This window comes from Melanotaenia boesemani, chromosome 2 (assembly GCF_017639745.1).
Source record: "Melanotaenia boesemani isolate fMelBoe1 chromosome 2, fMelBoe1.pri, whole genome shotgun sequence".
Classification (NCBI taxonomy): domain Eukaryota; kingdom Metazoa; phylum Chordata; class Actinopteri; order Atheriniformes; family Melanotaeniidae; genus Melanotaenia; species Melanotaenia boesemani.
This window is the reverse complement of record NC_055683.1, coordinates 35419849-35446062: the sequence shown is the minus strand read 5'-3', so window position 1 is coordinate 35446062 and position 26214 is coordinate 35419849. Positions and strand designations below refer to the sequence as shown.

Sequence of the window (26214 nt, the reverse complement as noted above, 5' to 3'; positions counted from 1 at the left end):
ATTGAGCTCTGGTCTCCTGCATGGGAGATGGATGCTTTGTCAACTGAGCTATCCAGCCACTTTACTTTAAAGGAGGAGTATTAGCCTAGCAAGCTTTATTGAGCAGAAATTTTACTGTCATGAAAGTTGCTAGATCACCATGGTAACAGAAGCTGAAAAAAATCATCTGCTCCAGACCTGTTTATGATAACTTTTAGATTAAATATTCCATTAAAAGCACCATCGTTCACCGAGTTTTTTTTTTCTATTTCCCAAAGAGCAAATTGAACTAAAACAACATTTAAATGCCACCAGACTGAAATATGGGATCCACGTTTATGTCTGACATTCAAACCACATTTAAACTGATGTTAACTAAAATCTGGATATTTGAATAACTGGCAGAAAAAAAATCCTCCTAAAGCAAGTCAGTGAATTTAAGTTTATCATAGGCTGCCAATTTAAAAAAAAAACTAAATTTAATTTAAACAGAACTGAAAATGAACCCTTTTGACAAGAACTTGGTGAACTCAATGATTCTCTGCCAACAAGAGAAGCAGTTAAACTGAAACAGCCTCCAGACTGAGTGTCATGTTGTCATGGGAAGCATATATGCAGCTGGTGAATCAGAGAATGGGCTGTTCATGTTTTTATATTTTGTCTAAGTTTGCCAACTAGTCCATTATATGCTGCAGAATCTAACTCTGGTGAGAATATTCAATCAATAAAATTCCATTCACTGTGGTTGGTTAAATCAAGACATTTGAGGCCAGATGCATAATACTGTACTTTCAACTGGACTAAAATTGTGTACATGAATAAAAGGCGAGGGAGAGCATATGCATCCCTTTAATTAGATTTCTAAAGCTATGCTTACATTTGGTTTTGTTTCATAAATTTCAGCCATGGATCTGTATTCAAGTTCATAAACCTGATTTCCACTCCTACAGTTTTTTCAGTAATGAATGGAGGCATATGCTCCCCTAAATGAGTCAATTACATATGAAGTCTAAGTTGTACCACAACTAAATGATAATGAAAACAACAATAAAGAAGCACAGTTTTACAGAATTTCAAATTGAGTCATTTAAAAGCAAAGCAAAGAAATATCAAGAATTTAAATGTCTCACTTCTGGACTCAGGACTGCTGCTAGCTTTTTGGGTGTATAAAACTTTACAGCTCAAATTTAAACTTTTTTTAAAACTTTTTTTTTTTTTTTTTTTTTTTTTTTTTTTTACCACTTTAATGTCAGTTTATTATTTATGTCACTTATTTTATATCCCTCACTTTTAGGATAGAAATTTCCCATTTTTTAATAGCTATTACAAAATACAATTCTCCATTCTGTGATGTCAGGGCTTAATTCCCTATAGATAAATAACAACATTCATCTAGCAAAAATTTGCCCAAATGGACAAAAATGTCTATAATAGTGTGCAAGGTTTAATGTTCTCTAGAGTTTCAGATGCACTTCAATATCAGCAGCAGAGAAAACACCCATCAGCTCACATAAACACACATCACACATCAAGCTACCCATGGAGGACCAGCAATTTCTGGTCCACAGGGGGGCATATAGATGTACAAACGGATCATTGTACATTTGCCATTCTTTTTAAAGAGCCTTTGGAATTCTATAGCAGGGTATGAATCAATTCTATTCTATCAACTCAAAGCTATGTATAAAATAGCTACTTTTATCAGTGAGGAGTTGCAGTTATTTATAAGCCCTCATAATCATGTGTACGTATAATAAAATAAATGAACATGAACAGAAACTAATTAAGCTCTATGAAATCACTGTCAATGTTAAATTGCTCTATAAACACATCTGTATATAATCTAAAGAATCAATGAGGTGTCCACATTTTCATACCACATCTTTACACCACATGAAGGATAAAGTGAATGCATGAATTTTATGTGTATGCATTGTCATGTCATACTTATGGCCCCTCATTCGTGTCTGAGACACTACCTGATCCGGAAAAACTATTATCTAACATTACTGCTGGATCTTACTCATGTTTTTCCTTGCTAAATGGGAGCAAGTAGCAATATCCAGATTCCAAAAGCTGATTATTATAAGTGCTTTTTACTCCAGCTTGTGAATTTACAATGTGCCCAAATACATTTTGGCTACACAATGCAAATTTTTATATTTACTGAGTGTAAATGAGATGAGATAATGAGTAAATGTGATTCTACAAGCAAACTGACTCACTTTCATCAGCAAAAATATCTCTTTGTTTAAAAAGTTCCTCTCCTCTAAACTGACTTCAGTTGCTGTGAGAGTCCAGCAGAGACGATTTCATTCCCTGCCTCCAAAGTGTGGAAGACATTTGTCACCTTTTTTCACAGCAACATAGAAATTGTACAAAATGAGAGAACAGACCAGGACTCCAGGAAATTGAAGTGATAATGCTCGTTCTGGGAAAGTTATGGAGGGGGAGTACAATCCCCAGCAGAAGACATGCTCCATCAGCATCTGTATGAACAGCATGTGTGATTCAGATTACATTCTGTCACTGTTTGAAGCTGATCTCTTTCAGTATAGTTTCACCCCATTTACAAATAGTTACAGAGGAAATGTCCCAAAATGGCTCCTTTGTTTAAATGTAATTAATTGAAGGATCATTTTAAACCAAATTTAAAAATATGAGCAGATGATTGATAACAAAAATGAGCTCCATGGTAATACATCAATGGAGAATGGTAAGTATATTCATAATGCTACTTTATCAAGTTCCCCAGGTTGGTTCCTTTTCCTTTTTTTTATTTTTTATTTTTGTGCATTCATTTTTGGTGTCACAGATTTCCAACATGTTGGAAACATTCCTCAGAGGTTTTGCTCCATATTGTCATGACAGCATCACACAGTTGCTGCAAGTTTGTCGGCTGCATCCATGATGTGAATATCCCGTTCCATCACATCCCAAAGCTGCTCTACTGGACTGAGATCTGGTGACTGTGGAGGCCGTTGGAGTCCAGTGAACTCATTGTCATGTTCAAGAAAGCAGTTGGAGATGATCTGAGCTTTGTAACATGGTGCATTATCCTGCTGGAAGTAGCATCAGAAGATGCTACACTGTGGTCATAAAGGGATGGACATGGTCAGCAACAATACTCAGGTAGGCTGTGGTGGTTAAACCAGGAAACGTTGGTACTAAAGGGCCCAAAGTGGGACAAGAAAATATCCCCCACACCATTGCACCAGCAGCAGCTTGAACTGTTACTACAAGGCAGGGTGGATCCATGTTTTCATGATGTTTCCATCAAATTCTGAGCCTCACATCTGAATGTAGAGCTGAAATGGAGACTCATCTATTGTCCAGTGTTGATGAGTCTGTGTGAATTGTAGCCTCAGTTTCCTGTTTTTAGCTGACAGGAGGAACCTGGTGTGGTCTTCTGCTGTTGTAGCCCATCTGCTAAATATAGGCTAAATATTCTCCTCTGACACCATCAAGACATTCTGGTCCAGATAACTGCTGCTCACTGGATATTTTCTCTTCTTCAGACCATTCTCTGTAAAGCGTAGAGATGGTTGTGTTTGAAAATCCCAGTAAATACTCAGACCAACCATGCCACATTTAAAGTCAATCCTAGTCTTAAATCCTCTTTCTTCCTAATTCTGATACTCATTTTCAACTTCAGCAAGTCATCTGCACCATGTTAACACAAATATCTAATCAACTAAACAGACAGCAACAACTCAACACATTTAATATCGATTTCCTTTTGAATAAGTTTGAAAAACCTTTGGCAAGAAGAACTAGAACATTGTGATAAGACTTCTTACAGTTTGGGGTACAGGACACAGCTCTTTGTCCAGTTGTCTTAATCACGAACTGGTGATGTCTGGCATGAAATGGACATGCAGCTATGTGTTCTGCCTCATGTTGCAGATTTAAACCATTTAGGTGCAAAAGTTTTTCATAGAAAATGTTCATAAGACAGCAGCTTGCAAGAAGTAACACATAAAAGCATACAGTAAATGAAAAAAAATGTTAAATATGAACCAAAATTTGTGATATTAGGAAATGTACTCATCTATTTTGCATATTAAATGAGAAAATAGCTGAAAAAATACTTCATCAACATTGCCCTTGATTTGTTCAATTGCATGCTGCATCTGTAATCTGCTCTGTTTCACTGACTATGAGCACATACTAATCAGCTCAGTAGGGTGTCTTGAATAACTTGAGACACAATTCCCCTGGTGGTACAATAAAGTTAACCTTGAATGTTCAGATTCCATGTGCAACTTTCACACACAACTCTTTTCCTGAGTGGCCAATATACCATTTCTATTAACTCGTAAAAGATGTTGCAAAGGGTCATATTCATAAAACTGCAAGTCAAAACAAAATGTCCGACATGTGGACAGTGTTATAAAAAAACATAAATAAATAAAGTCATTTTTGTTTTCATTTAGGTCACCAAAAACAAGTTGTGACCCAAAAACAGTCTGTATGTCCGTCAGTGTGATTCAGGGTGACCCGTTTTTTAAGACAGAAACTGAATGGTGCAGCTGTTTAATTCATGATCAGCTCCAGTGGTGCATTCAGGGCCTTCAGACTAATTTACAGTAAACTTTATTTATTGTTACACAGTAAAGCAAGTGTTTTGAGTCAAATGAAGGTTTGTAGCCATGTTTTTTTTCAACCAGATCTACATACATCCACCGCAGCTGAATTAAAAGATAAGATACAGAACATCATCTTCAGGTTAATCCCTTCTGAGTTTGGTCATGCCACATTTCTACTAATATTTTCCATCTATAACTTTGAGTAATCCTCCAAACTAATAAACTCCACCAACCACATGCAACTTGGATCCTGTAAGTGCTACACATTATAGACAGAATTATCAAGGTGTCATTGAGGTTGTTCCAGCAAAAACCAATCTCACTCATAAATAACACAATGTGCATGAGAGGGAGCATAAATTATAGGAAAATTATTAAGAATAATCTGTAATATATTATTCAACGCAACTCTGACTGGTGGTTTATTTTTTCTCTGCAACAGCACAAAGTGGTTTCTCCTGATGACCAGGCAGAAGTAAAATAAAATTGTTCTTCTGCAGCAAAGTGAAAAAAAGTGACTACCGTCCTCTACAGCTCCCTCCATGTTGGACGCTGCTGCTGATGGAGAGAACGGTGGCATGAAAAAAAAAAAAAACAAAAAAAACATAACACCATTGAATCTGGGACGCCATACTAGGGCACTTAGCAAGCGAGCCGATCCCTGGAGCAGGGATCTGGAGACCGACCGGATAAAAGTAGGAGGAACACTGCTGCACGCCTGAATTATCTTTGGACAAAAGCTAGCGTCAGCCACAGAAGATAATAATTTACATCTCAGATTGGAACCAATGCTAAGTAAACTTATGGGACCGCAGCATGAGGGGGAGAACTCAGGCAGGCACTTGCATTTTATTTGCTGTATAGCTTTTCTTACATTTCACCTTGAAGAAAACACTTCATGTAAGTCAAAGAAGGCCGTGTCAGATGCAAGAAAACAAAAGGATGTTTTCCTTTTTCCTGCACTATTATAACTTACTGGAAAGCTGGACTATATAAGAGGAGATGCTGTATAAGAAACATAGAGCCTTTGGACATATTTTATTGATGTGCAGAGTCTCCTACCATGGTTTGATGCCTTGGTGTGAACAGGTGTGTAATGATTCTTCAGGGTTCTGACCGGTGTCTCGTCTTTGGGGGACCCATCGATTGCTGCGATGTTTTCATGTTCATACTGAGATACAGGAACCGGTCCTTGTTGCCTCAGAATGTCCGCCAGAGCTCTGGAAGAAAATTACACCAAATGTTAATAGAAAATTAAACCTTTCCCTTCTACAGCTTAACTAGGGGTCTCCCAATCTATTTAACTAAAGCTACAATTTGACTCAGAGGTTTGGAGAAATTGGAGAGGAAATCCTACAGATGAGTTACATTCCTAATAAAATGGTACACAAGAAACAAATATTTGTGCCAGACTTGAGCTCAAGGCTCATTTAAGTGTGAAGTAAGGTAAAATAAATATATTTTACCAGCACAGTTTCCATCTTTTCATACCCTTAAAGAAAAAAGGGATTATTTAACTGTGTCAGTGTCAACGTAACATATCCGCACAGTCAACTTTCCATAACTCTGTGACTTTGGAAGGTATTCAGTGTATTAATAGCATTTTCCTTCCAGGGCGAGAAATCTTTAGCCGTTTCTTTTTCGCAGACACAAGCGACCTGATTTTGGATTGTCCCAGTTGCCTCGTCGTGTGCAGCAGGAGCAGAACCAGCTTCAACATATGTCTTAATAAGAAATGACGACAAGTTATCCAGGAAGAAAAGCTACTAAAGCTCTTCTGATTGATGCCAAGGAACATGGAAACTGCAGGGGGTCTTGGTTATAAAGTGCTCCTGCAGTTTTGATGCCTATGATGTTTACAGATATTGAACTTAAAATTTTTTAAAAAAGAAAAAAAAAAACCTGGAAGTATTAGTACAATGCAGGAGTGGTGACACAGTTTGGAGCAGCTTTCTTACTTAAGAATAATTTAGAACAGTTTCTTGTTTCTTGATTGATGAAAACTTATAAGACAGCCATGACAGCTGTCTGTGAAGCATCTTTGCCATGCATGACCAGAGCTGTAGCAAACTTAAACCACATCAGATTCTTCACCACATCCAGCCCTTCTGATTTTATTACTGTCATTAAAACTTCATTACTTTAATAACCAAAATAGTAGGTGGGGGGGAAAGGAAGTCAAACATGAATTACATGCCTAACCCTGAATAAGCAGCAAGTAAATGAATGAATGGATGAATCATATTGAAAGCCTCATATTTTAATATAGTCTGACTGTATTACAGCTACCAAGTGTTGCTGCTTCACTGCTTCCTATCCATCATGGTGGTCATCCCTGCTCATAATTATGTTCATTCAGAAAAATAGCTTCACTATGGTTGTGATTTATTCAGCCACAGTCTTATTGGTTACCAGCTGAAAGCTAGCTAGTTCCAGTCAAAACAGGTAAAACCCTGTCAGCAGTTTTCTATAATGTGAACAAAAGGCCATTTAATGGATGGAAGAACCCACTGCCCCGCATGTCTTAGGCATGTTCTTACTCTAACACACCTGACTCAGATTAATGAACATCCTCATCAAGTTTTTGCAAGTCATGTCATTCAGGTGTGCTAAAGCATGGTTACTTCTTAAACATGCAGGGCAGTGGGCCCTGAGGATGGAGAAACACTGGCATAATCCAACATGGCTTCCTTTCATCTCTCCGAGGAAAGCCATTTAAGTTGGACCAAAAACCGGATTCAAACTGACTTTATGTAAGGAATGATGGGAAAGGCGAGCCATGTAGGACACAATTAATCAAAAAGAAAAAGTTTAGTTCATATGTTGAGATTCAGTTAGCAAAGCAGGCACATGGTAGCAGGCAGAAGGAAGTCTCCAGCCAACAAATCAACACTCAATAATCCAGGAACTATGTAAAACAAAACAAAACAAAACAAAAAAACAGAAACACACAGGTTATAAACGTAATGCCAAAATAAACCAAGAGGAGGAAAAGCAGGAAAGCTAGCTGCTGTGAAACAAAGATGTTCTAACGGGAAGTAACTACAACCAGAGTTTATGTCCACGGCGACACATGTCAAACATTGTGTGTGTAGTCAATGAAACACAAAGCAGGTGAGGAGGACACAGAAGACCATGAGAGGAATGTATAATTCTGTGCTGTTTAACTGTTTTAAAATCTTTTTAAAGGATGAGAGATATGATTCAGGTGGTCTTATTGTCATAAAGTTCTTCCATATTACCCAACTGAGCTGAGCTGAGCCACTGGGCTATCATCCACTCTAACCAGTAACACTGACCAGATCCTCAAAGGTAGATTAATTTACCAAACAGCCTTACATCTGTTGGAACTTGTTAACTTTGGCTTAAAAGGCTCAGAAACAGAGGGCACTAGTTATAATCTTTATGGTATTTGATTTGAGCAACAAGATAATAATCATAGCCGTCATTTGATTTAAGATCCATCTAGGGGAAAGTATTATCTGTTGAATCAAAGCAGAACAAAACTAAAAATCGCCTCTTGCCATGATCAATTCTGTGCCGCAATCAGGGAACAAAGGCAAGCATCCCAGCACCTAGTCGGCATAAATTGCCTCTCAGTTTGCTCTTCAGATGCTGATCAATACAACCTGTTCAAATCACAGGCTTCAGCTCTCACTCAGGTTTCTTCTGTTTTACTGAAGGTCACAGTCCAAACAGAAAAGGTCTGCCAGCAGCTCAGCATTCTGCTCACATCCCCGCTTCAATCTCAAAGGTGGGAGTCTAAATCACTTTAGAGAAGCACCGGAAATTACCAGAGACGCTCCCACTTTTCAGGAGCAGGCCCTTGCCAAATATAAAGCTAATCCCATGTTCCACCACTTCTTCTTGGTCACGGCTGTCAGTGTGAATGTCTGCTGCCAGCATCTGAGGCCCGCTCCAGCAGGCATCATTACGACAGCTCTATTTACCGAATGGACAGTAAAAATAAACAAATCATAAAAGGGGGGAAATGCTACTGAGTACCCCGCGAGCCACGCTTCCTCCTTTAATTGCCCCCTCTATAAAGTCTCATGACCACTCAAGTTGTGGCATTAAGTAGATTCAGTTAAAAGTATGCCTTGTGGCTGAGCAGCAAGAAGACATCTAATTCACCCTCTCCTCATCTTTCAGGCACTAAAGACCAAAAGTATTGCTGCACCATGATGATTTGTTGTTCTTCAAAGTAAATATTAAATAACAAAATCTCGCGAGTCCATATGGATATTAAAAGCTGACTGCTACAGCTTTAAAAAAAAACACATACAGGCATTGCTTGGCATAAAACCTTAAACTGATCTGCTGAAAGGGGTCCTTTGTGTTGTTGTCAGTCTTTGGAGTTGGACATTTTCTGGCTGTTTCTCTGAGAAAGAAGGCTGAGTAATCCCCCTGACATTTTCAAAGCAGCAGGATACAAAGTTTCATGACTGCAGAATAACAATGCTCAGTTATTCTCATATCGTTAAGTCAACTTCTGGGCTCTGGCTTAAAACCACAACACCCTCCTCTGCTTTGTCCAAAATGGACAGGATAATAATCAGTGACTCAAATGACACATGAACAAGAGCACTGAATATGTGACTAATGCATCATCGTTTATATATGTTTTAAACCAGTGCAGGAAAAACTGACAATTTTAGTCAGATCAAACCTCAATTTAACACCTATTTATCACTGTAGGCCTCATTTGAATAACTACTTGAATGTCAATGAAATTATGCAAACTGTGCCTTGCCAACCAAACAGCGGGAGGTTGGGAGGTTGGAGGGCTTATGGTGGAATATATCACAGGATTTCCATCTGATGTGTGATCATTAATTTTTGACACTAAATACTGCAATTTAAGAATTTGAAAATCCTTGCAGGGCTAAGTTTCAAGTTAGTTAAACTGATACTATACAGTGAAAAGGAAAGAGTGTACCATGGTTGAGCTATCAGCCTCCAAAGAATTAGTATTAGTGGGTTGGTGGGTTTGCAGATGAATCTGACAGATCAGTTGTCAACTGAAGGAACCAAGTCTGAATCCTACTTTTACATAGAAAAACTATTATAACCTTCTTGTTCCTCATAACCCACCTCTATGAAATGTGGTGCCCTTTAGCTAAGGAATGAGCATATAATATAAGTATATGTATTCTGGTATATTGATTTGTTGAAGAACTTAAAATTGAAATAGTTTTTTTTTTTCTGGGTTTTGGGCTGGGATTTCAATCGAACCCTAAAATACAATAAAAATGGACCAAAGCAGGAGGGTTGGAGGCAAAGCGATGCGTGTAAAGATGCATCAAAGGTCTTTTGAAATACAAAAAGAAAGAAATAAAGAAAATGGAGAATTGATCTCTAATCTCAGCTGGGGACCATATTAAAAGCAAACAGTCACACAATTCGTTAATTTGTTAATTAAATTCCAACAAATATGCGTTGATGCAATATGGATAAAGAGACCATAAAACCCTGCATGAGACGCTGCACGTGCTTTGTCCAACCAGAGATTAGAACACTTGCAAGTTTTTATCTACAAAGCTGTTTTTGGTGTGCTACCAATCTTTTTACACAGACTTTCATTCAAGAGAATAATTCAAGGTTTTAAGATGAAAACTGTCTGGTGGGGAACCCAACAGAAACAACACAGCTTCCATTTTGATTTCCATATGTAAAATTGTGCTCATATTTGTTGTCAGGAAATTTGCATATATAGGGGATTTTGATATTCATTCATTCATTCATTCATTCATTCATTCATTCATTCTCTGTACTGCTTTGTCCATTACGAGTGGCGGGTAAGCTGGAGCCTATCCCAGCATTTCTTCATTTCTTTCATAAAAGACATAGAAGCTCTTGTACTTCCTGGTTAGACCTATTCCCTCCACCCATCACTGATAAACCCAAAGTCAACCACAAAAAATGTCTCCACTTCCTCCTTTGGAATCAGGTCTAAAAACATGGGAGTTTGCTATTTCTTGTTTCTTTTGGTGTGATTCCCTACAGTCATAGATCCTTTATTATTATCGAGCTGCTGCCTTCTGAGGTGGGAACATTCTCAGTTTTCTCAGATAAATAAAGTCAAAGGGATATCTCTTTAGTATTCAGGTATGTAGAGCTGGAAAAAATAACTCACTATCTAGCTCTTCTGTTAGATGCTAGATTTCTGCAGTATTCTGTGCTTCTCTGAACTTCTCAATGGTCTGAGGTAGGTGGGGCTCATTTGCTAAATGGTGATGCCATGGATTTCTGTGCACCAGTCATTAAAAGACAACATTTAATTGCAAGTAATTCCACCACTACAGGGCTGCTTCTAAGCTACAGTTAGTCAGCAATATCCAATAAACCCACATGGTCATAAAAAAGTAGTTTAGTAAGAGTTTAACATTTAAATAAATCTTATAAACTAAAGGGTGCTTATATAAAAAATCCTAAATATTTAATGTGATAAAGAATTTTCAAGCTAGTATATTTTACATGGATGCATTGAAAGCCCACAATTTGCAATATGACACCTCTTCACCAGTTCTTTTTCAAATCCTGGTCTTCTAACACACCCAATTCAAATTAGGACAAGCTCATCACCAAGCTCTCCAGAAGATGGGCAAAGATCTGTTCACTTAAACCAAGTGAACTCCAGCAGGGAATCATTTACAACAACTACAAAATTGTACTGTACACCACAGTTGGACTGCAATGGCCACAGTGTGTGTTTTTATGTTGCTTTAAATGGAGTAGTTCAGTGGCCACTACTGGTGTCTTGAGGATTTTGAAATATTGTCATTGTAGAAAAGACCACTCCCATCAGATTGATCTCTCATAGCTTCGTAGTGGCATTTGCTTTATTCCCTTGAGCTACAGCAGACATGAAATACCCCCATATGCTCTCTAAGAACTGACACAAAAAGGGTTGTGTACCATGATTTGTTTTCAAGAAGGGGGACTTTGGGAAGAATTGTTATGGCACATAAAAGGTCATGAGCTAGAATGAACTCATGCATACTGGCTGTAAGTTATGTAGGATGTAGATCTGGTGATTCAATGTGACATCAGCTGAATGCAGGAAGATTTTCTTTTAGAGCAATCACCTCATCATGGGCTTATGAATGGAAAATCAAGGGAATTTCTGAATGAAAAGCCTGAAACAGAACTACAGGAAGATAAGGTGTGAGCTCTCAGTGCAAGAGTAGAACATTTATTTTCTCAGAAATAGTTGTGAAAAGAATTACCTGTGCACATTCATCTCCTGAGGAGGCTTTGTGGCTTTATCATATGCAACTTTAGCAGAAATCCCAATGGCAATGATGAGCGCGATGACCCCGCAGGTGATGTACACCGTGGTATTGGTCTGGTCCAGCTCGGGGTCGTACGTGTCACCAGTCGGCGCCGGGGAGGGGGGCTGGGTTTTGATCCAGTCCGGGGTGTTGTAGTTGGTGCAGCTCTTCTGCTCCAGCCGCTTCCCCCGGTCCGCGCAGCAGAAGCGCAGGAAGCAGCTGCCGCAGCAGAAGCGGTGGTCGGTGTTGTTGCACGCGAACTCTTTATCGTACTGTCCGCTCACGTCGTAGTAGCCCATGCAGGTGTCGTGCTGCCCGACCACCGGAGCCTGAACCTGGGTGATCTTTCCCGGGATGGCAGCGGGAACCGAAGTGGTGCTGCCGTTGACTTCCTTCACCTTTGGGTTCCTCCTCGGCGGGACTTTGCTCTTTTTGTTGGTGGTGGCGGCGCACAGGACATTCAGCGGGTCTAAGTAAATCAAAAGAAGCAGAAGGTGCTTTATCCCCATCATTTGAGGACGCGCTGGTGTTTGCTTGCTGGCCTCCACTTTCGTCTGATTGTTATTCTTCTGATGGTCACTCTTCCACTTCTTATCGAGTGGAGCCTATTGCGGGGTTCTTCATCGCAAGTACTCCCGTCTGTGCCAAGCTTTCTTTGACGGACTTGGACTGGTTGATTTTGCGCTCACCAGACAGCAAATGCATCTTCAGACTGATCCAACACAGAGTCAGACGTCTTAAAAAAAGAAAGAAAATCTAACTTCTATGATTTGGGGCGCAGAAAAATGTAATAAAGATGTCCTCCAGGAAAACCTCCTATCTTTAATTTGAGCTGGAAGATTTGGAGTGAGACTGAGGTTCTGTGGAAAAGAAAGGGGTTTGGTCGGTGAAAACGGAGCTTTACCTTCACAAAGTAGGGAGGAAAAACAACTTTCTTTGAATTAATACATTATTTAAAGAAGAAAACTGAACCGAATACAAAACAGCGAATACTTTTAGCACCACGGATAGCGCCCAAGCTTTCCTGCGGCTGGTTGGAGCGCGACAGCATCAGGAAAATAAATCCTCGACTTTTCTCACTATTTATTTCTCCGAAAAGTTACAATTTCGATATTCCACTTAAAATCTGATCCATATTTTCACATATTTCTCTAGAATGAAATATAAGCTGCTGTGGAGCGTTTTATTTCACCTTAATGCTGCACACAAACTTTCTTTTTTCCAACTTTTTAAAACAATCTTTCTCCAGGATAAATAGCAAACTGTCTGATTACAAGCAGAGAAAGAAGGCGAAGATGAGGAGAACTTACCGGGTTAAGAGTGGCCGGTAACAGCAACGTAGTCTCAGCCACTGCTTCCGAATCAAAGAGCTTCTGTAAGACAAGAGGCAAGACCTCTCTCTCCTCTCCGGCCCGCCTCCCTCCACCTCTCTTACGCGCTCTCCAACCATACCCCCACCCACTCTCCATCGCGTCACCCATTCAGTTACCTCTGTTAATTATTAGCCGGCATCTCTCCCCTTCAGCTTCTTTGGTCATTTGCCTCCAGGCTTCACTCGATAGCTCGCGGAGGTGGAGAAAACAGGAAGACAACAGTGAATTAGAAGTTGTTTGGGAGAGAGGAGGCGTTCTTGTTGCGCAAAAGCTTGTGGTTGTGCGTGTGAGTAAGGTTTACTTTAAAATAAAAAAAAATCAAATGCATTTTTAAAGTGGGTGGAGGAGGTGCAGAGGATGCTGCAGAATGTTTAGAGTCTGGATCTGGTTAAGTTAAAACCAGCTGCTGAATGGAAGGAAAGGCTTGAAGCTGCGTGTGAATGTTTCTCAAACCAAGCTCATAATTTTGTCATCCTGCAGTTCTTAATGCCAACTTATAACTTAAATACATTAGAAGCAGGTATTGACTCTTTGTAAAGTATGAATGCAAGTTATTGTTTTGTCACATTTTCCAATCTTTCTGTTCTTAAAATGATAACTTCATAAGAATCTACAGCATCTTGATATAAATTCTTATTACTCAAAGGATGATCTTAAAAAATCATATCAATTTAATTGTTTTTCAGAATATATTTAATATGATCATACTGTATGATAATTAGAAATAAATATCACTCATAGGGCTGAGTTTTGTCAGGCCAGTTGGACACGCGTATCATTGCTTTTAATTAAGCTTCTACGCTGATTGTCTTGACTACACCGTGTCTGTTACTGGTCATGGCTGTCAGAAATTATCACTTTGTATTCTCAAGATCTATGTTTGTCATTTACAGCCTAAAAAAAATAAAAACCAGAAGTTTAAAAAAGTCTGGGTTTTCTAATGCGCCCCTTAGTGGAATAATAGGGTAGTACTGTAATAAACAACCATTAATAAACAAGTGAATTGGATGCATGCAAAGGGAATCTTCTCAGAATTTTTACATCTATTACAGGAAGTCCCTCTTCTTATTTGTTTCTACACCACATGGCCTATTTCATAAAACTCCTTTTTTTTTAGCTCCGACATCTGAAGTAGGTGCTTTCCGAAAAGTAGGGGAACAGGCTGTGACATACAGTAAAAGGATGGTAACTGCTCCATTCAGTGAAACTTTACAGTGATCGGTGCATACAAATGATTGACTGCAACCAAATAAAACATTTGCAATAAACAAAATATCTTAATGTTAATCTATAAAAACTAAAAACTGCACCACACACTGTAAAACCCAACATTTATCATGTCTATGAACAACAGAGGAATGAGGAACAGATTTCAGTGTGGATGTGGATGTTCCTATCTATATTTCAAATGCTACCATAAGACAAATAAAAATGGAAAAAAAATTGAAACAGTTGCTCTTGTGAGCATGAGGTTTATTAAATAAATATTTCTAGGCTTCAACAACATGTAAAGCTTTCAGTGCTGGGTGTCCTTTTGAGCCTTGTGCCTATTTTTTTGGTCTCTGCAAAATATTGCACACCCATAATGAAATGAGCTCATCTCTGCATCCACAAGGTCTAGCTGAATGGTTCTGGAGTCATAGTAAAGGGAGCATTTGTGAGATATGTGTGACTGGTTAAGAATAAATGAAGATGGCACATATCACCAATGAAAGAAGTCTCAGGCTTGCCTTAAAAATCATTTCAGAATTAATGTTATTTTCTTGTGTTTTGTGCAAGATAATAAGGTTTTATTCTTTTTTTCATTATTATTAGTGAAGATGTTCTGTTATTTGTTTAATCCGAAAACTGGTATTGTGTAATATATTTATGATTTCTGCTGGTTGAAACGAGTAGTTTATTGTTGTGTACTTATTGATGTTGTTAAGGCAGTTATTGTAACAGCACTTGAGTCTAAGATAAATTTTCCTATTGGGACAATAAAATTTATTGTATTGTTTCTTATGTTCCTTTGCAACTGTGCCGCTGTAGCTCTAAACTTTAGAATATGTGAACTTTATCTCTGCAAAGGCCAATTATAATAAAAGGAAGCAAAAGAAAAATGGAGAGGTTTTCATACAGACAGTTCAGCTTAGGTCTCCAAAATGGCCATTTTGGCACAGTTAGATCACATATGTTATCATAGGTTCTCATGTTACCCAACTGGGGGACCTCAGGCATTAAAAGCTTTAACATGACATGACTTACCCACTCCAGTTCCATCTACAGTCATGAAACAGGGACAAAATCAAAAACGTTTAATTCAGGCAAATATAAAAGAATTGTGCATGTTTTCGTTACGACTCTAAAATGAGTGTGTTTTAGTGTGACGTTTCTTTCTGGCCTGTATGTTAAGAGTAATTTTAAAAAAGGCCAGTCTTTGTTTTTTTATTTAGACCAGTATTTTTTTTAAATAAGCTGTCAACCAACGTTGTGAAAGGGGTGTTTCAAATCAAATTGAAATGTTTCTAATGTCTGACTTAAAGGCACAACAAAACTATAGGTCAATGACAGAAAAATGCAATATAACATAAAAAAAAACAGTTTATTTGCTATCTAATTACTCTAATTACCAATTACTACTGAGATTACAGTTGTGTTTTTATTCTCTTAGAATGGGCCGTTTATATCTACTTGCCGTGGGTACATACATACATGGCAGCTGCCATATTTGTGCCACCATTTTTACTACGGTGTTTCTGAATGGACAAACAAAGTGAAAACCTTCTGAGGTTTAAAACTAGCGGCTTGTCTGATAGGTGCTAGAGCACTGTTTGGAATAAGTAATGCCCTATAAAAGAACCATAGAAGAAGACAGTACTCATGTACACAGTGTTTAAGTAGCTACCTGCAGTCACTGCACCTGTGGCCACTGGACCCATTCACAGATGAAAACATATCTGAAGTCATTTCTATACCCACCTTCACCACTAGATGTCAGTAATTCTCACATGCTTTGCCTTTTAGTGGTTTAGATGTTTGTATTCATGATCAGTGTGTGAAAATGAATAAAGTGTAAAACCTAAAGTTTAAAGGCAAAATAAGTAGCATTGACACCTAGTGTTTCAAATCAGAACTGCAGTCGAAAGAGAAAAACACAGAGAGCGTTCTTCCCCCCTCCCTCTCGGAGAGTTTTGCGTAAGTTGCCGGTTTGTGAGAGGACAGTTCTTTTATATAGTCTATGAAGGACGGAGAACATAGCGCCAGCAAACATCATGATGAGGAGCGAAGATGATTCACACACACAGTAAGCTGCTATGCTTTGCCATGCTAGCGCTAATTTCACGCGCTAATTTACGTTAGCATAGAGTGTAAACAAACGCTACATTAATCAACAAATGCCATGCAGCGGCAGTTTTCCCTTAGCCTCACTTAATAAATTAATTTAATAGTAATTTCATAAGTCTATAAGGACAAACACAGTATTCACTTGGCCCAAACATTTCATTTGGTGTTGTAAACTAACAGGCCACCAATTTACTCCACTAATACATCCATACAGTCACAGAAATTAATTTAATGAGTGCCAAGAAATAAATTAGACTAAAATCTTTGTAAATCAAGATAAACTTTTCGGTTAATTTAAGCAAAATTCCTGTGCTTCCCTGTCGAGGAGAAACTTTGGTAAACTCTTTTTAGGTTTTTCTGAAACTATTTCTGGTCCGTTTCTTTTACTGGCTTCCATACCTGCACGCTGCTGCTCTTTTGCCGACATAAAATACCAAACGCTGCCTTGTTGTTGTTAGGCAACCGTGGAGATCACATATGATTGGTTAAGGAACCAGGAAGTTGGAAAGAGCAACACGGTGCACCCAAGTTATTCCGGCACGGAATTCTTATTTTGAAGGAGAAAAACTTGACAAAGACATTGTTGATGCAGGAGACAGATTGTTTATCGCGAAGCTTCCTTTTATTCCTCACAGCAAATGAGAACATTTTAAATAATTTTTAAGGAAAAATCCCAATTATTCAGCCTTTAAAGAGTACTGGAGACTCAGTTCTCTTTGATTTTGACCCACCATCTCAACATATGGTCCTTTTAACCTTTCAAATGAAAAAGTTTTAAGAATTTGGAGTTTTTTTCCCACAAAGTTTTGTTTCTTACTGAAAACTGAATTCACATTGAAAGTTGACATTTAGAACATGACTTACAGCTTGGTCTGCCTGTTTAGGCTCCACATGCTTCTCCTAATTTTTTTGCTTATTCTGCCACAACCTGACTTTTTATTGTTGCTTCTTGTCAAATGCTGTGGAAACAGCCAGCTCTTCGACTCACCGTGCTTTAAATAGTTTGATATTCTTGTCATGTAAAATGTTTTAAGTCCACTTTACATATTATAATTACAGAGCACTTAATATAATTAAAAAAAATTCAAGCCCCAGTCCCCCAAAGGTGAGTCAAGAAGAAAAAATGGATGCAGGAGAAGGTTAATAGAATTAATAAATAGCTTTTTTTTTCTCATTAGGTTGGAGGTTTTCATGAAGGTGTGTTAATCTGGTAAAATCTGGTGCACCAGATGGTGGACATGAGCACATTAAAACATTCACATATGACAGTGAAACGGCTTCAAATTGACTTTCAAATACTTTGTTGTCATTGTCTAAAGTCAACTTCCTCACTGACTCGGTTATTATGCAGCATGTCAGAACTCATCCATCTGGTGTGCAGACTAAAACCACTGCCAAGATTTATCTCTTTTTGTGAGCTTGAGTGTGATTTGATCAAGGTGAACGCTGTTCGAGCCCACCGGGGCAAAATGGAAAAAAAAATCACTGAGTTGCTCTGGAATATTTGAAACAGGAATTATGTCTTTTTAGGACTTTGGGGCTCCTCAGGATAAAAGTATTTACATTATATTCTATTACAAGGATTTTTACACTTGTATGTAGTCTAAAGACCTCATTGAAGCTGCTAAGAGTGAAGCGTTCCACTAAATTAACTGGCTAAATATTTATTTTAAACAAACAAATTCAGGTTTATGCCTTAAAAAAATGCATATAATCTATACCATATGCAGACATGAGAGTTCATCATTACCTAATACCTTCTAGTATAGCATGTTTAGTCCTGTATGTAGACGAGGGTAGAGGGAGGACCCTAATGCAGAACTGCACAGTAGGCATTCAGTTAGGGAAACAAAATGTCTTTAGAGAGTAAAAGAGAAAAGCAGAGACAGGTTGTCTAAAGGGAGGGTTAAAACCATCCTGGACTTAACCGGGAACGTAGAAGCAAACAGTGATGAGGACATTACGTTGAACAGTAGTAACAGAAGCAGCAGCCATGATAACAACTGTTTGAAGTCCACATATAATAAGAAAAGGAGCTCCAGTTCTTCATTTTATAACTTCTTTAGGATCCATCAGATCATCCTTTCTCAAAGAAAAGTGTTAACTTCATCCCACAGTATCTCCTCTTCTCTCTGAGTACTGGGAGAGGAGACACAGACCGTGAAGAGTTTAGAATTCCTTGGTGTGCACATCTCTGCTGACCTCACCTGGATGACACACATCTCTCATCAAGTGAGAAAGGAACAACACGTAGACTATTTTCTCCAGAAACTAAGGTCTGCTCACCTCCCTCAGAGCCTCCTTATAAATTCTTACAGGTGAATAACAGAAAGTATTCGGACCTACTGCTGCAGAACGAGTGATGAGGGTGGCACAGCGGACCATTGTCTCACTATTACCCCGCCTCAGAGACATTTACACTGGCCGACTACAAAAAAAGCCAGTCACGTCTCCAAATACCACACTCTCCCTGAACACACACTGTTCACCCCACTGCCTTCTGGGAAGAGATATGGACTGATCAAATCCACAATCAATAGACTTAAAAACAGTTTTTACCCTCTGGTTGTCAAATCTGCGGCACCACTACCTCCCTTTAGGTCAAGTGCTACTGTTACACCTCTAATGCGCCTGTACTTTCTAAAAAACTGGCACGTGTGGATAAATATGAGTGTAGCCTGTGACAACAAACCTATATGATAATATCGTCCCAACACATCACACCTTGTGTCTCTTGGGTCAGAATGATCCTGCCTTGCTTACCTTTTATTTAAAGCATGAATCCTGTCACCTTTAGTCTGATATGAATGGTGCTTTGAAGACCATTGTTTTGATTAATCCCCATTATTTTCAGAATTTTTGATGAGTAAAAATGAATGACTCTGAAGAACACCAAGAGGGTTTTCTGCATTTTTCTTTCCCTTCTTAATAACACAACGTGTAATTAAGTGGTATTGTATATACAGACTACATCTCTCGGCTGGTCTGGGAACACCTCAGGATCCCCCGGATGAGCTGGTGAATGTGACCAGGCAGAGGGAAGTCTGGGTTTCCCTGCTTAGCCAGCTGTCCCGCGACCCGATTTCAGATAAGAGGCAGACAATGGATTTCATGGATGGATGGTATTGTATATATCACCTAATGTTGGTATGAAATATAGTCTCCATCTAACAACGTGATCAGACTGCATTAAATGAAGCATCTAACGCACCTCTCTTAGAATATTTATGAGACAATCTGTATTTTAAGAGCTTCATACCTGCACTGTGGTCAGATTCTCATTCTTATTGTCATATTTCCCCTAAACCATCACTAATGTAATGCATTCATATGACTCTTTGTACAGCAGTTTATTTAGTTGTGGACCAGGCACACAACCAGAGCGCGTTATATTGTCTTTAACATCTAATTTTATGATACAGATCAATGCTGAATTTTTAGAACACATAATACCAATGTTCATTCTTTCTTTTTATTAACTTCTTGAGACAATTTACAACAAAGTGTAAGCAAGCAAGAAGCAACAACATGTATGCACCATAACTACTTTGTGACTAATGTGTTTTAGATATTTATATTTTATTAAATAAAAATGTCATAACAACAGCCCATTAGACCACAGGATCCTACAAGTCTCCAGCACGCTATGCTCTTGACAGAAGAATTTAAATCACATAATAATCATACTGATTAACTCAACTGGAATTGTCTAAATCATTTTCTTCTCCCACCGCAATTTGGACGGAAGAAGAGCAGGAAGTGGACGTTAATTGCGCGGCTGCTACATCACTGATTGATCCACCTTTGCAGGTCTTGTGAAAAGTGTGACCAACTCTGCAGCGCCCCTGACAGCACGGCACAGATAATATGACGAGAAGACAAGAAAAAGGGCAAAGAGCTTTTGATGAATGTCTTTCCACGGTGGATGCTCTGGAAAACGGCATTTGCAAATTGGCTCTCCATTCCTCTGTCAGTCAAAATGGCACATCAGATGGCATGCTGAGCACAAAAGGAAGAGGGATTGTCCATTAGTGTTAAACAGCTTAGAGTGCGCAAAGCTGGTCTCAGCAAAAAGAACTGACAGGTAACAACCAGGGTGGCACTGGCTGAAGAATAATGAGGCCATATTTCCACAGAAGAATGAAGTGATAAATGAAGAGATATTTAGTTTGGAGTTTGTTTTTTCATGCCAAAAATCACAAATCAAGCCCACTGGGAAAGTAATACAGTCATTTACACCACAGGAGGAATACTCTTGAAAGCGCTCGCCTTGTAATTGTCATGTTGATTAGCATCAAGGATATTTGCCCCACATACTGTCACTCCTATCTAGCTGGTCTACATTTTGTCTTTCAATCAGGGATTTTATGTGGGTCTTGATTTGGCTTGGCTCAGAGCACCAAGCGAAATGTCTGCCCCAGTTCTGGTGCAGAAGGGGAATTGATCTCCTTTGACACCGGCCCTGTTCAGGAGTCCGTTCTGTTGCCTTTGTTAACGAGCCAGGCAGCCTCAACATGTTTCAAAAGCTCAGTGCTGCATGCAAATTCAATTACAGCATGGGTTTTTTGTTGTGACACTGTCAGTAAAGAGAGCATGCTGCTCGTATCTGTTCACTGTGGATGTGTCTGCTAGGCTAAAATGATCCCATAATAATCTGAAACAGGCAAGTTATGAGAATGTAAAGGTCTGGTGCTCAGAAAAAACAATGCCAATATGATAATTAGACTAGATTCCCTTTATTGTATTAGTTTGTTTTAGGAGTAGATAAGGCACTAAGGATAAATGCATTCAGAGTAACTTCAGAAAAAGTTACTTTTTCATTTCGCAATCTGTAAATTTGAACATTTTTAAACACTTATGTATTTCACTGGCTTTGCAAAGAAAAATATGTCACGAAAAGTCAAAGAAATATTTGATTTTTGTTGTTTTAGAGCTGAACAGACAAAGTCAGCATCCTGATAAAATGCTAATTTTACTCGGGAGGATGATATATGTTTGTGAGTCATGATGAAAAATAAGCCCTTTATCTATGTGCATGACAATCTATAAAGCAGGGAAGGTCAAGACTGCCCCACATCCCAACAACTGCCCTTGTGGCATCTGTGCATGCAGAGGGCAGTGATTACATTAAAATAATATGCGGCCTCTAGTGGTCATTATGGGAACTGCATGGAAAAAGTAATATGGTATAGTATGTTGGTAGTTGTGCCGTTTAAAAGAAAACAATGTTTAAGCCATAACTATAATCCTTTTCTATCCCTAACCTGCCAGCCAGGAAATGGCGATTCATTGTAAAGTGTCATGTTTACAATTACCATGCCAACCTTTAAAATAGCACCTAAGACGGTGATAATTTTGCTTTAAAAATGAAGTATTTTAACTAAAGCCCTGATTGTTTTTAATTATACCAGAACAGTGATCCATCCAGCCACCCCTTCCCCTGTAGTTTCTTAAATAAAACTTTTGACAATGGTCTCCGCTTCGATTTGGAAATGTTTTCTACCTTACATGTCAGAGTCACGAGTCATCTCTAAGGGTGTGAACAAACATCAGATATGAGCATTTTGGTTTTAGGATTTATGACTTTGTTCATATTTACTCTCCTAAAACTGAGATTGCTCAGGGTTTGGGTTGTTGCATTGATGTTCACGCTCTGTCCTCTTTCGTTCCCCATCAGGTCCAGCATTGATATGTAGTTCTGCAGCAAACAAATCAAAAACTGCAGAGTATCAAGGAGAGTCTATTATCCACAAAGCCCAATTTAATTTACATCCATTAAACTCACCCTTGTAAAAACTAATTTGTTTGGCACAACATGGGACCCATCATCTTACTGTTTGTCATGATGTTGGACAGGACAAAAAAAAAAAAAAAACGGAAAGTTGGAACTCAAATTCCTCTTATATACATCCAACTGTCCAAGGTTGTGAAGTATTAAAGAAGAAGAAACCAGAATCAACATTTACTAAGTGGAAAAAAGCAAAAAACAATGCATAGCATTTATACAAAATGTAAAGCCTTTGAAAGAAGGCATATTGCATCCTATCATAGAAAATGTGTACCTGTAATGTGTAACAAGCCGAGCAGTGAAACTAAACAGCCTAGTTGAGTTACGATTGTAATGCAATTTAACTGTACATATACTCTAGAAATACTGAAACTTCAACTGTTCCTAAGATTAAATCAAAAGCAGATCCAACACTTTGCCCTGTAACATCTTGTTATTCCTTTCTGGCTTTAGGAAAAATAACACTTTACTACCAAAGTTGGTCATCGATTTTAAAACTAAAAGAAAAAAGCCAAAAGAAAAAGGTGAAAAGTTGTTGGCATATTAGATTTTGCTGTTTATAGTCACCCTTCTGTCCTTATATTTTGCTATACCAAGTCCTATTAGTACAACTCCATTATAATAGTAATTTATATTTAATGTTTTTGCTGCAATGAACTGTGGGAAGCTTTATCTAGTCAAAGTCAAGTCAAAGAGGTTTATTTGTCACATGCACAGTTATACATAGTACAATTGTACAGTGAAATGTGTATAAAAGTATTATCATGAATGGAAAATTAAGTGTCTCTACTATTATAGCAGAAAAAATAAAGAAAAAGCTCTACAGTTCACACAAAGTTCCTTATTGTAAGCCGGCTAAGAAATGAAGGTCTGTGGCCTTTTATTTTGACATTTTTGGGCTACTTCCTGTAGCCTGACTCAGAAGGGTCACATGTTGTTGTTAAGTGTCTTGTAGGTTCTTTCTTAGGTTTTCCAAACAGCAGAGGATGATTACAGCCCCTGAAGGATGGTATCCTAAGCTTTTGACAAGGTATAAGATCCCTCATCCCTATAGAAGGTCTTTGGGGCCCGCCTTTGCAGGGTATTACAGAAATAACATACTCTTTCTTTCTGTAAGTATTTAGTCTTTTAGGTGATGTATGGTTTTCATCAGGGTGTTTATGTGCTACTTTATTTTAATTTCTTATCTGTTTTACAAAAAGGAACCTTTTTGTGTTTTAACCAAAAAGACAGTATGATGATGTTTGCATCATTGTTAAGCTGCTTTTGTTGACAGCATCTAGCTGGTTCTTTATGTGGCTACCACTCCGAAATCCAGGTCATTTCATCATTTCATTTACTTATCCTCTACCATGAAAAGTGAGTCATTTCCTGTTATATATATATATATATATATAAAGAGTCATTGATAATTAGTTTTTAAATAAAAATCAATAATATTAAATCAATAATAATGTGCACAGTTCATTGTCCTGTTTGCGTCACAATTTATTTCTATATATTTATTTTAGACTCCTCTAGGGTTCCATATGAGGCATTTAAAATTTGTTTCAGTAATGATGTTTTTCATGAATTATGCACAAATGTTTGCACCTTCGACATTTTTACTTACTGAAGAAAAGAAAAAAAAATGGAGGAAAAATTTGAAGTGTTACTAGTTTCAAGTGTCTACTGATGCAAAACAAAACGTTGCAGTTTATACATATTTTAAGTGTTGAGTGTGCCTTTGCTCTCTGGCTGAGCTTGTTCAACCCACCTGTCACTGAGATTTATTCCCATGTGAAGAAGAGCTTGATGAGGTGAAGAATTATTTACCAACTTTTATGGAAATGAGGAAAACGTGTGATTTTTGCCCTTTTTTTTAATCGAGGGCACGTCTTCTGCACAGCAGGGAATACGGAAGTGTGAGAGAAGTCATTTCCATCTCATCAGTACTAATGAACTGTTTCTTGAACTTCTTTTATTCAGTCCGACATTTTCCAAAGGATGGACCCAGTCTGGGAGATTACGCTTAGGTTTCAATATATCCTAAAACTCCTTATGTTGTATAATTCTGCAGTTTGATCAGATAACAATAAGGGTGCAATGATACAGGGATAGACAGCTATGGACCTCGAGGGCTGCAGTGCTGCAGGTCTTAGATGTTTCCCCACGCAAACACATTTGATGCAAATTAAATGGAGCACCTCAACAACTTGTTGTTCTATCAAAGCATGCTGATCCATTAATTTGATTCAGTTGTGCTGCAGCAGCAAACATCCAAAGCCTGCTGGACTGCAGCTCTTGAGGACTAACTTTGCCCATCCCTGATCTACATTAGTTTGGTGTCTGCCTAGCCCAGGGGCAGGCAAGTTCAGTCCTAGAGAGCCACAGTCCTGCAGGTTTTAGATGTTTCCCTGCTTTAACAAAACTGATTCAAATTAAATGGATCCAGCAGCTAATCAAGCTCTGCACAGTGGCTCATTCATTTGAATCATTTGTTTTGAAACAGGGAAATATCTAAACCCAGCGGGACTGCGGCTCTCAAGGTCCAAAACCACCTACCCCTGCCCTAGCCAATCGTCTTAATCCAAACTGAAAAGCTCAAACATGGACACATAAATTGTTTGTAAGATGTACCTTAGAAAGAACAGGTGGATTTTTTTTATATTTGTTTTCTTTTGTTTTGTCTGGTTTGTCAGATTTTGCACACAAAATTAGTACATACATACATAGTACAAATTAATACAAATAGTATCTAATTTCCTGGCAATTCAAACAATTCAAGTTCCTCCATTCCTAATGTCATATCTTTCCTTTATCCTTTAAATCTAAACATTTTGACTTATCTTTTAAGTTAAAATTAACCAGATCTGAGCTTATAACAATAGTATCAGGAACAGACAATCACAGCAGCATTACTTACCAGATGGCACTCATTAAAACATGAAATGCAACATAAAGTTAAATTCTCTATAGAGGAGGTTTTTCTGGCTGAACTCCAAACACAGGAAAGTTTATGGGAAAGAGCAGATCTCTGGACCCTGAAGGTGAGTGTTTAGCTTTTCCAACTCAGTCTCACTCAAACCTGGAACAGTCACATGACAAAAAATGGGTTTTAAAAGATGCTGTTAGACTGCATTATATAGTTATTTTGTATGTGTATGAGCACAAAAGAAGGGAGAATCAATAAATCAAGACACAAAATATAAGTTTTCTTTCAAAAACTTCCATGAGATGAAATTATTTAGTGTTTTACCACCATTAAAGATCAAAGCATGAGCTGGTTAGTCAACCTTTACGAGTCAGAGAGCTTTTGTTGATGAGGCACTGTGATGAAGAGCTCCTTTAGAAGTGATGAAAAAAAACCTCCACATCACGTCGTTCCAGTGTTAGATTTGGAGGGCACTCAACAGCCCAGTCCCACTTCCTTGATTCTCATTTTCTTCTTCTTCAGCTTTAACACCATGAAAACCTTCCAGGAGAAATTACCAGGAAAAGGGCTCTGATTAGATTTATTGTGGTTGGTCTGGAGATCTCAAAGTCAACCACCAGACACAACACTGAAGGGTGAATGGAGGTGATCGAATCACTGAGAGGCCACTTAACTGGAAGAACTCTCTGAAAAGCACAGACAAACTGATGACAGCATGTTGGTATTCAGAGTGGTGGATTCTAGCCCACCAAGACTTTTCAAATGATTTAACATCTTCAGATTCACAATGAAACAGCTGATCACATCTTTTTGACCTTTAATCAAAACAATCTGCACTGTTGTTCTCTTGATAAAGAGCTTAAACACTGAAGGAACCTCAGTGCACTTTAATATGCACTTGTGATCCTAAGAAAATAAAAACAAAGGCAACAGAATATATAAAATAATATAAGGTGCAAAGATTTCAAGG

General features: G+C 38.2%; 1 protein-coding gene across 4 annotated transcripts in view; it reads right to left on the bottom strand.

The window, feature by feature from the left end:
• The window catches only part of LOC121646422 (protein shisa-6), a 93185-nt gene extending 79951 nt beyond the window's left edge, over positions 1-13234 (bottom strand). For all 4 annotated transcript variants that reach the window (XM_041995375.1, XM_041995391.1, XM_041995383.1 and 1 more), the window contains exons 1-3: positions 13153-13234; positions 11798-12702; positions 5631-5788 (exon numbers count right to left, since the gene is read on the bottom strand). In XM_041995375.1, coding sequence (XP_041851309.1) covers positions 5631-5788; positions 11798-12354 — 715 coding nt within the window. In that variant the 5' untranslated portion in view covers positions 12355-12702; positions 13153-13234. The remainder of the gene's footprint in view (positions 1-5630; positions 5789-11797; positions 12703-13152) is intronic.
• Between the last annotated feature and the right edge of the window lie 12980 nt (positions 13235-26214).